Source organism: Pteropus medius, unplaced genomic scaffold (assembly GCF_902729225.1).
Source record: "Pteropus medius unplaced genomic scaffold, Ma_sr-lr_union100, whole genome shotgun sequence".
In the NCBI taxonomy this organism is placed as follows: domain Eukaryota; kingdom Metazoa; phylum Chordata; class Mammalia; order Chiroptera; family Pteropodidae; genus Pteropus; species Pteropus medius.
The window spans coordinates 2,312,083-2,321,865 of record NW_024347791.1 but is presented as its reverse complement, the minus strand read 5'-3'; the positions used below and the strand labels follow the sequence as shown (position 1 = coordinate 2,321,865).

The 9,783-nt window shown below is 52.5% G+C and overlaps 1 protein-coding gene across 10 annotated transcripts in view; it reads right to left on the bottom strand.

Moving 5' to 3' along the window:
* MB (myoglobin) overlaps positions 1 to 676 on the bottom strand; it is an 18,730-nt gene extending 18,054 nt beyond the window's left edge. For 4 of the 10 annotated variants that reach the window (XM_039877831.1, XM_039877829.1, XM_039877827.1 and 1 more), the window contains exons 1-2: positions 560 to 667; positions 206 to 291 (exon numbers count right to left, since the gene is read on the bottom strand). Coding sequence is in view for 3 of the 10 variants with exons in the window: in XM_039877818.1 (XP_039733752.1) it covers positions 206 to 291; positions 560 to 661 (188 nt within the window). In the remaining 7 variants the exon portion in view is untranslated. Of the gene's footprint in view, positions 1 to 205; positions 482 to 559 lie in introns of those variants that run through there. The other 6 variants (XM_039877832.1, XM_039877824.1, XM_039877819.1 and 3 more) reach the window with 5 other exon arrangements.
* Positions 677 to 9,783: the final 9,107 nt, after the last annotated feature.

The window sequence follows — 9,783 nt, the reverse complement described above, 5'->3', positions numbered from 1 at the left end:
CGCACATGGGGGTGAAGGAGAGGCAGAGTGGGGACTGAGGAGGAAATTACGGACTCCTGCGTGCCAGGTGGGGGGTGAAGGCGGACGTGCAAACACCGGTACCTTCATATGAGTTAGAGCGCTAGCTGCTATGACAAACAACCCCCCAAATCTCGGTGGCCTATTAATTAGCAGGCTTCATACGTTTGGTTCTCATTATGATTACCTCATAATCCAATGCAAGCTGGGGACGGGGCTCTGCTCCATACGGTGAGTCGGGGGCCCAGCTTCATCCACAAAGACCTGTGGTCCCTCCGCATCCAGCAGGCAAAGGAGAGGAGAGTGAAATTAACGTAAATAAAATGTTGCATAATCCCATGGACAGATGAGAAAGAGGAGCTGGGAATAAAACGTTCGTATAAATAGTGTCCTAATATCCCACAGAGCACGGAGTGGATGCTCCGTATTTGTTAAAGCCCTTTGGATTGTCACCCTCCACGTGAGTTTTATCATCACTGATAAACTACTTGGCGGGCGAGGAGAGGGGTAGCTGAAAGGGGCAGGGGGAGGGCGATCGTACCGGTCTGTGATGACTGGAAAGGCATCCTTGAAAACGGGGTGTTGGAATAGGGGCCGGAAAGACAATCAGAGACTTAGGGAAGCAAGAATGGGTATGAAACATTCAGGAAAACCCGAGAAGGCCAGTTTAGCCAGGTCAGGAGTTTTGTGAAGCGATTGGTCAGGTATGAGGTTGGAATGCTGGCTTGGAGGAGATCAGGAATGACTTTGAACTTAAGAATTCGGTGGTGCGGCCCTGGAGAGGGGCTGTGGTTGTGGCTCGGGGTAGGGGAGGGAGGGGATTCCTAGCATGTGGGATGAGTCAGCAGGGTCAGTTAAAATTAGTCACGTTGGCCCAGCACTGAAAAGCCAAAGGCGAACAGTGGTGCCAGCTCGTGTGGCAACCAGGGTTTGTTTCTCTGGGATTCTTTGGCCTTCCTGATCTGAACTACGGGGAGCTTAGAGCTGGAGCAGGTGCTCGGGCCTGGCCTGGGCTCCTGCTTTAGGCCGTTAGAGCAGCATCTGCAGGTTTCTAACCTTGGCTGCAGGGGCAGGCGGGGGCGTGATATGATGCAGCTCCCCGGTCACCTTGGCTTGAGTGGTGTCGCCAGCCCCTCCTTCAAGGAGGCCTTCTTCACCAATGAGACCAGGTAACAGACTCTTTCATTTCGTCCGTGAGGCAATATTTACAATTGTCCCTGTACACTAGATACTGGTTGTGTTTAAAAGCATGTATCATTCAGCAGGCCCTATGCAAGGCCCTTACCTGCCATCTCCCCGCCCCTCCTACACACCCAGGCACCAACCTGGAGAGGAGGAAGTGTGGTGCTGGTTAGGGGTAGCGGGGTGATGGAGGGGGTGAAGGGGACCCTGAAATACTGAGCAGTTACTCGGAAAGATTGAGATCTGTGAACTAGCTCATCTAAGTCCCCCCAGCCCCCTGCTACGCACACACACATACAGCAGTGTGAGGTGCTTATAAGCAGGAGGCAAAATAGTACAGTGCATCCTGGAGCCAGACGACTGGGATTGAGCTCTGTCCTCGCTGCTTGCGAGCCGTGTGACTTCAGGCAAGTTACTTCACCTTTCTGTGCCTCGGTTTCTTCATCGGCCGAATGGAAATCATAACAGTACCTGCCTGCTAGGGCGTGGTGACATTTAAAATAAGTAAAATCCCTAAAACTGTGCCTGGCACAGAGTGAGCACTCAGTGCACGTGTGGGCTTCTGGTCTCGGTTATAGTTAATAAAGAAACCACATTTGAAAAAAGAAACCGCCTTTAAAAAAAAAAAAAACACACACATCTGGGTCGAAATGGTTAGAATGTTGACTCCATCATACGACTAATGAGCATGGTCCCTGACGGGCAGGGGCCATGAGGTCAGGCCCCGTGTCGGTCTTATTATTTCTGTTGCCTGGTACAGGGCCAAGTTCATGCCGATAACAACCGCTGTGCCAGCCCCACTCGGCACCCACCGCCGGCCTTAGCGCCACCAGGCAGGGTGCTAAGTCCTTCATACGCTGCGGCTCATGCCGCCCTCATGCTCACCTTAAGCAGGAGGTGCTTGATAAAGACTCGCTGGATGAGAAAACACCTCCCACCCCGGACCCAGTAGAGAATGGATGGAGAAGTGCTTTGCAAACTGTGAAATGTGCAACCCGTGAGGATGCAAAACACTTAGGGCCCCTTCCCTGAGCGTCGGGGGCCCCGTTCTATTGCTGGCTCGGCGGGGCGCCCGGGGGCGCTCCCCTGGGTGGAGGCTGCCCCACTCCAGTCTCTGCCTCCACCTCCACGCGGCCGTCCCTTCTCTGAGTTTCCGCGTCTTCTCCCTCCTGTCTCTTTTGAGGACACTGTCGTTGGAGTCAGGGCCCGCCCTAAATCCGTGGACGATCTCATCGCCCGAGATCCTTAATTACACTGGCGAAGACCCTATTTCCTAATAAGACTACATTCTCAGGTGCCAGGGAGAAGGACTTGGACACGGCACTCTGGGGTCACCAGTTGACTCACTACAGATGGAGAAGCATAGGCCCAGGGGAGAAGGGTTTAGCTTGGCACCCCGCAGGGCAGCCAACAGACAGCTTGCTCCCCCGGATGCTGGATATGAGGCCGGGGCTCTGTCACCACCCATGCTGCCCGGGGTCCCCGAGATTCTCTGGGAAAGTCTTCAGAGAAAAGCCATCTGGAGACCGTCCGGGCTTGGGGGAGCCTGTCTTCTCCCCGCACAGAATGGCCATGACGTGACCACGGCAGGGGTGCGCTCTCCTGGGGTCTCAACTGGTGTGTGGCCCAGCTCTGGTGAAGAGCCCGTGTCACTCCTGCTCACGGAGTCCCTGCTCCCTTCTCCGCAGAGGCCAGAAGCAGCCCTGGACTCGAGGGAGCAGGGAGAGGAATGAGGCCCCCTGACCTCGGGGTGGACGGGGCCAGTTTGCACAGGATTCGAACAGAGGACTCCGACACTAAATCTCACGCTGAGAGAGGCCGCAGAGCACAGTGGTTCGGGTTCTGGGCTCAGACCCCAGCTGTCTGGGCTCAGACCCCGGCACTGCCATGGGCTGGACATGTGGCCTTGGGTGCATTATTCATTTCTCCCTGTCTCAGTGCTTTCCCTGGTGAAATAGGGACCACAGCAGACTGACCTCACGGAGTTACGGAAAGGATTAACCTAAGCACATAAAGCCATTATCACAGAGCCCATCGGACCGGGGAAAGACGGCGATTGTCAGTGGGCATGATCTGTGGGCGCCACTGACCACGAGCTCAAGCTAAAAATAAAATCAAATGTCAGTTGTGATCAAATTAACATAACTTCCTACCCCTCAGCTCTTCCTCGCTGGAAGAGTCTCCTCTCTTACTAGTTCCATTCAGCCGCAGGATTTTGCTTTTCTGTGCAAATCACAATTCAGGTCCACAGCCAGGGAATGGCCACAGGCCACGTGGAGCCGACCCTGGTTTTAAGAACTGTAAGAGAAGAAGGCGGGGAGTCATCACCAGTCTGACACCATACACGTCAGTGCTGGTCAGGACCGTGGAACAACAGAGGTCTTTTCTTCCCTTAATGAAACAACCTAAAATCGGGCTCTAATACCTGTCGCCAAGACAGAATCCTATTGTTTGACCTCATCTTCTAATGCCTGATTGCCTCCCCACGGCAGTCAGAGCACAGATCTGGGGGGTCGGGCCCCTGGCAGGGGCTCTCAGTGCTGCTCGGGGCAGGAAAGGGGCGAGGGGCCTGCTCCCTCTCTCCCTCGGAAGACTTGGGCCTCTGCAAATGTGCCAGAGCCCAGCCAGCAGCCCCGCAGTCTGCATAGCACAGGCTGACATGCGAGTTTGCTTGTTCTGTATCAAGCCCAATGCTTGCCTGCTCTCCCACGGAATTTCGGAATCTAGGACGAAGATCTAGAACTTCACATGTGAAGCCGTGTGGGACAATCCCGCAGCCCAGGTTGACCTTCTCCGCGTGCAAACTTGGGGCCCCCTCCCCCGGCCCCCAGAGGCGCTTGCTCCTGGCCACATGGAGAAGCCAGATGCAGAGACAGAAAGAGCTGGTGGCAGTGTCTTTTCCTCCCCAGCAAAGTCACGCCCGGCAGCAATGACCAAGCTAAACCCCAGCCCCCCGTTCTGCTGCTGTCCCTCAGCTTCGCCAGTCCTTTCTCTCTGTCCCCTCAAAATATGCTTCGCCCAAGGACTGAGTCTGGTGCTCTGCTCATCTGCGTTGTCACGGAGAACAGGCCGGTCCGGTCACTGGGCTCTCTCTACCCACTCTGGACTCTGGTGCATTCCATTTACTCCATCTCGCTAGATTGGAATGACCCGTACGGAGAGCTGTGGGATTCGGGTCACTTTGGCCCAACAAAGGTTCACTGGGCTCGCCATGTAAGGAGGAGGCCAGGGAACTAAACGTTGAAACAAGCCGCATTCAGAGACGGCAGTACGCTGATCGGCCCTGCAGCCGGGTGCTAACCACCCATTCCCCACACCCTAAAGGGAAAACAGGGAAAACCTTTCAGTCAGTCTCCTCCCGCACAAAATAAAATCACCCATTCCCTACAGCTAAAACCATGGGGAACATGTGGACCAAAGACAGAACTACCAGCAAGCCCTTCCCGTTACATATTATCTTTCCTCGCTGTCTGTCCAAGCCGTCAAAGGAAAATGGGTAGAAGAAGGCTCTCAACTGTGATTCATAGAAACTGAGGATGATAGATAAACGGAATTCCTCCTGGAGAGAGACAGACAGACAGACAGACAGAGGCAGAGAGAGGCCACCAGGAGGAATCGGTTTGCAAGCTCACGTTCGCTGGTCCGGGCAAGTGCGCTAAGGGCTTCTGGGATGCGCTCTGCGGGAGGAGGACTGGGAGCTAGACAGACCTCAGTTCTAACCCAACCCTCGCACTTGGTAGCCGTGTCAGACACCGCCCCTCGGGTAAGCCTCAGTCTTGAAAATTGCACATTGGGCTTGTGCTCCCCGCCTCTTAGAAGGACCCAGAGGATAAAACGAGGCGATTCGTGAAATGCTCTGTGATGTTGTGATTTAGAACAAGAAATACATATTCGGTCTTCGACCCCGGTCCTGCCACGGGGCTCCTAAAACGCTCGGCGTTTCCTAAGATGAGAGCGATAAAGGTGTCGTGTGTTAAGTTAGTAAGGTGACTTCTAGAATGCCCCTGCGTCACGTGACGGAAGGGGCTGGCTGCCAGCGGAGCCTTCCACGTGATGAGAGGGTTGGGCATTTCAGTCCTGCCCCCCACCACCTCCAGGGAGGGGAGAGGGCCTGCAGATTTGAGTTAAGTCACCAAAAGTCAATGATTTAATCGAACATGCCTTGTAATGGAGCCTCCATAAAAACCTGGAAAGGCCGGTTTGGTGAACTTCCAGGCTGGGGGACACCTGGGGCTGCTGGGAGTGATGGGCTCAGGGAGGGCACGGAAGCTCTGGGCCCTTTGCCCACACCGTGCCCTGTGCATCTCTGCCATCTGGCTGTTGCCAGGTTATACCGTTTTATAATGAACCAGCCGTCTAGGAAGTCAAGTGTCTCCTGAGTTCTTTGAGCTGCTCTAGCAAATTAATTTCACCCAAGGACGAGGTCGCAGACACCTGCCACCTCTAGCCAATCAGTCGGAGGCAATGGTGGCAACTGGACTTGTGACTGGCGTCTGAAGTCGGGGCGGTCTAGGAGGACAGAGCCGTTAACCTGCGGGATCTGAGGTTGTCTCTGGGTCGAGCATGTCGGCATCGAGCTAAATTTTAGGACACCCGTCTGGTGTCAAAGGGTTGCTTGGTGGTGTTGGGGGCCGGCGGGAGGGAATATGACACTGGAAGTGGGGGCAGAATCAATCATATGCTCCCAGCACAGGGCTCCACGTGCGATGGTGTGTGCTTGGCAGTTCTCGTGCCTCCAAACCCACGATCACAAACGTCTTTTCTCTCAATGCGAGGTCTGAGAAGGAAGGGGAACATCCCCTCGAGAGTTTCTCAAATCTCCCATGAAAGGCGGGTCCTTTGTGTATAAAAACGGTAACAGTGATGAGTACCTGATGACAATCTTTACGACTGTCAGGATAGACTCATTCGGTCCTTACAAGAACTCTGAGAAGTGGGTGAAATGGTGCTGGCGGGCTGTTAGGACACGCAGCCAGGGCCTGGAACCCAGTGGTCCAGGGGCCAAGCTCGGTGCCCCTCCCTCCCCAGGGACGGCTGCTCCCCGCTTCACTCCCTTTCCCCCAGCACAGCTGTGGGGGCAGGGATGGGACTTCAGGGTTTGGCAAATCGCGCTCTCTGGGCAGCGTTTGCTAAAACTATCCTTAAATGCCACAGCCAGGGAGAAGGGAGAGATTCTGGGAATCCACGGATTTCGGGGTCAGAGTGCTCCTCAAGGCCCCTCCCCATCCCTGGCGATCGGTACTGCCCGAGCCTGATTTCTGCCGCCAAAGGAGCACAGGGCTTTTCAGTCGGGGCTGTGCCTTGGGATTATTATAACCTTGGGCCCAAAGCGCCTGCTCCAACCCAGCCAGCTGACTTGGCCGTGCTGACTTTCCTGCTGCCAGCTGCCTCCGAGGGGGTCGGAGAGAAGCCGGTCAGCAGCTTGGCTGTGTTCCAGGCGCAATCCCAGAGTCCCCGGCAGCTCTGGGGGAGAGGGGGAGCGCCTGTGTGCAGCTCGGCCCTGGCCCAACGAGCCCTCAGAGAGCAAAGAGCAGCATGCTCTACGGGACACATAAAATGTGCCGCCTTTACCGTTTTTAAGTGTAGTGTTTGGTGGCAGTAAATACATTCGCATGGTATGCAAACACCACCACCGTCCATCCACAGAGCTGTTTTCGTCTCACAAAACTGAAACTCTGTTAAACAATAACTCCCCACTCCCCTCTCCCACAGCCCCACACAACCACGGATGGACTTCCCGTTCCTGTGACCTTGACTACAGCAGGGAGCTCACGCAAGGGGAGCCACCACACGGTGTTTGTCCTTCTGTGTCTGGCTTCTTTCGCTGAGCATCACATTTCCAGGGTTCCTCCACGTTATAGCACGAGTCAGAATCCCCTCCCTTTTTAAGGCTGAATAACGTTCCAACGTATGTATAGACCACATTCCGTTTCTCCGTGGACACTGGGGTCGCTTCACCTCCCAGCTATTGTGAGGAAGGCCGTAGGAACATGGGTGCACAAAATCTCTGAGATCCCGCTTTCCATTCTGTCGGGTAGATACTCAGAAGTGGTATGGCTGCATCGCATGGTCATTCAATTCTTAATTTTTTGAGGAAACTCCATACTGTTTTCCACAGCAGCTGCACCAGCTTACACGCCCACCAGCAGTGCACAAGGGTTCTGACTGCTCCGCATCCTCACGAACGCTTGTTGTTTTTACAATGTGTTTTTATAATAGCCGTCGTAATGGGTGTGAGCTGTTGGGGGCGGAGTCATGTGGTGACAGGGCAGCTCTCTGCCTGTTCATCCACGGGACACGAGATCCTGGTGGCCCCGGCAGGGGTGGGACAGGATGCCGCCTCACAGGCTCCTGTACAGAAATAGTCCGTGTGCCCTTTCCTCCAATGACCAGGACACACGAATCCACAAACTGGTGGGCAAGAGCGGAGTGCTGCCCCTTACAATTCCACCGCTCGCCCCCAAATTTTGCTGCCCATTACGTGACTGGAAGCTCTTCTCATCTAGAAGGTTTTGCTTAGTACCCGAAGGAGGAACCCTTCCCCCTGTTCACCCAGTAATCGTCAAATTGGAAAGCGTGAGCCGGCCTTAAAAAAACAATGACACGTGCAGCCTTACTGAGAGGATTCAGTGCCACACGATTCTCTCCGTGGCTTCCAGGTTACGGAGCTGTGCAGCCGGCTACTTCATTCCAGAACTCACTTTGAGTTCAAAGAAACCCCACACCTTTAGAATTCCTCCCCCACTCCTCCCTCCGCCCCCCGGCAACCCCTCGTTTATTTTTCTGTCTATACATTTGCCTGTTCTGGACATTTCACATAAACAATCATTCAATATGTGGCCCTTTGTGTCTGGCCTTTTCCATTGAACATAATGTTCTCGAGATTTCGCCTCCTTTCCGAGCATGCATCAGTATTTGGTTCTTTTTTATTGCCAAGTAATATTCCATTGTAGGAACGGACCTTGTTTCATTTATCCATTCACCAGTTGATGGACATCTAGCCTGTTTCCACTCTCTGCCTGTTACGGACAGTGCTGCCGTGAACATTCCTGTACAGGTTTGTGTGTGGACAGATGTTTTTAGTTCTCTTGGGTAGGTCCCCAGCAGTCCAATCGCTGGGTAATCTGGTAACTCTCTGTTTGTTTGACACAGCAAAAGGCTGCATTTATTTAACAGAATCCTCACCGTTTTAGACCCAAATCAATTTTTCTGACTTTTTTAAATTGAAGGGAAATACACATAACATAAAATTAACTATTTCAAAGGAAACAACTCAGCATGTAGTGCATTCATAATGTTGTGTAGCCGTCACCTCTATCTAGTTCCAAAATGTTTTCATTGCCCCCCAGAGAACCTCCCTATCCGTGAAGAGCTACCTTCCATCCCTCTCGCCCGGCCCCTGGCAATCACCAGTCTGCCTTCTGTCTCTATGAATTTACCTATTCTAGATAGTTCATGTATAAACAAAATCATACAATATGTGACCTTTCATGCCTGGTTTCATTCACACAGCATAATGTCTTTGCGGTTCATCCACATTGCAGCTTGCACTAGTATTTATACCTTTTTATGGCTAATATTCCATCGTATGCACATGCCATGATTTATGATTTACGTATCCATTTGCCAGGCTGTTGCCCAGAGTGGCTACGCCATTTTACTTTAAGCTGGCCTTTTTCTTTTAATTTTTAAAAATTGTGGTAAAATACATATAACATAAAACTGACCACCTTACCCAAGTGTACAGTTCAGTGGTATTAAGTACATTCACACTGTTGGCGAACTGTCCTTTTTTGAGCTCCTGAGCCATGAGGCAAATAGATGAAAAGAGAATTATGTTGTTGGCAAAAGTGGCCAGCCATATCCATCAAAGGGAAGTAGCTTGCCTACAGGCACCGGATGCAGGCAGGGGACCCGTGCCCGCCTGCCCCACGATGGCCAGGAAGAAAGGCTCCTGGAAGGTTACCAGCACCTGACTCGGGAAGACGGGAAGGTTAGGCTCTTCCGTCTGCAAAAAGGACTCAAACTTGCTGAGGAGCTGGCTGAAGGCACAGGGATGGGGAAATGGGGAGTTGTGAATACACACGATGACCTTGAGCTAATTCTTGTAAAGCCCTTGGATCAGCACCTGGCACCTGGCAAGCACTCAGTAAATTACAGCTGTAATGGTCACTACTCATATTATTACTACTATTTTCCTGAAACTGGTAATAATAATATTGATACCAATGCCAGGAAAAGATTATAACCAAAAGATTGTAACTTTTTGCTTGCTGTATCATGGAATAATTTTTCAGCATTTTCCTTCCTTCGCCTCTTCATTCCCTTCACTATTAGTGGTTAAATTTACTACTCGGGCCATAGATTTGTGACTGTCAATAAGAGTTGTGATAAATGAGAGAAAGCAAGAGGCCCTGGATTCACAGCCCGATGGCTCCATTGGGTAAATCCGCTGCCAATCATTGGGCGTGAATTCAGGGTCCCGCCTCTTAGAGGGCAGTGTGTGCTTCCAGTGCTTCACCTGGGTTGTCCTTATAAGGGAGGCATTTTTTAATCCTATACCTGAAAGGAGGGTGTGTGTGT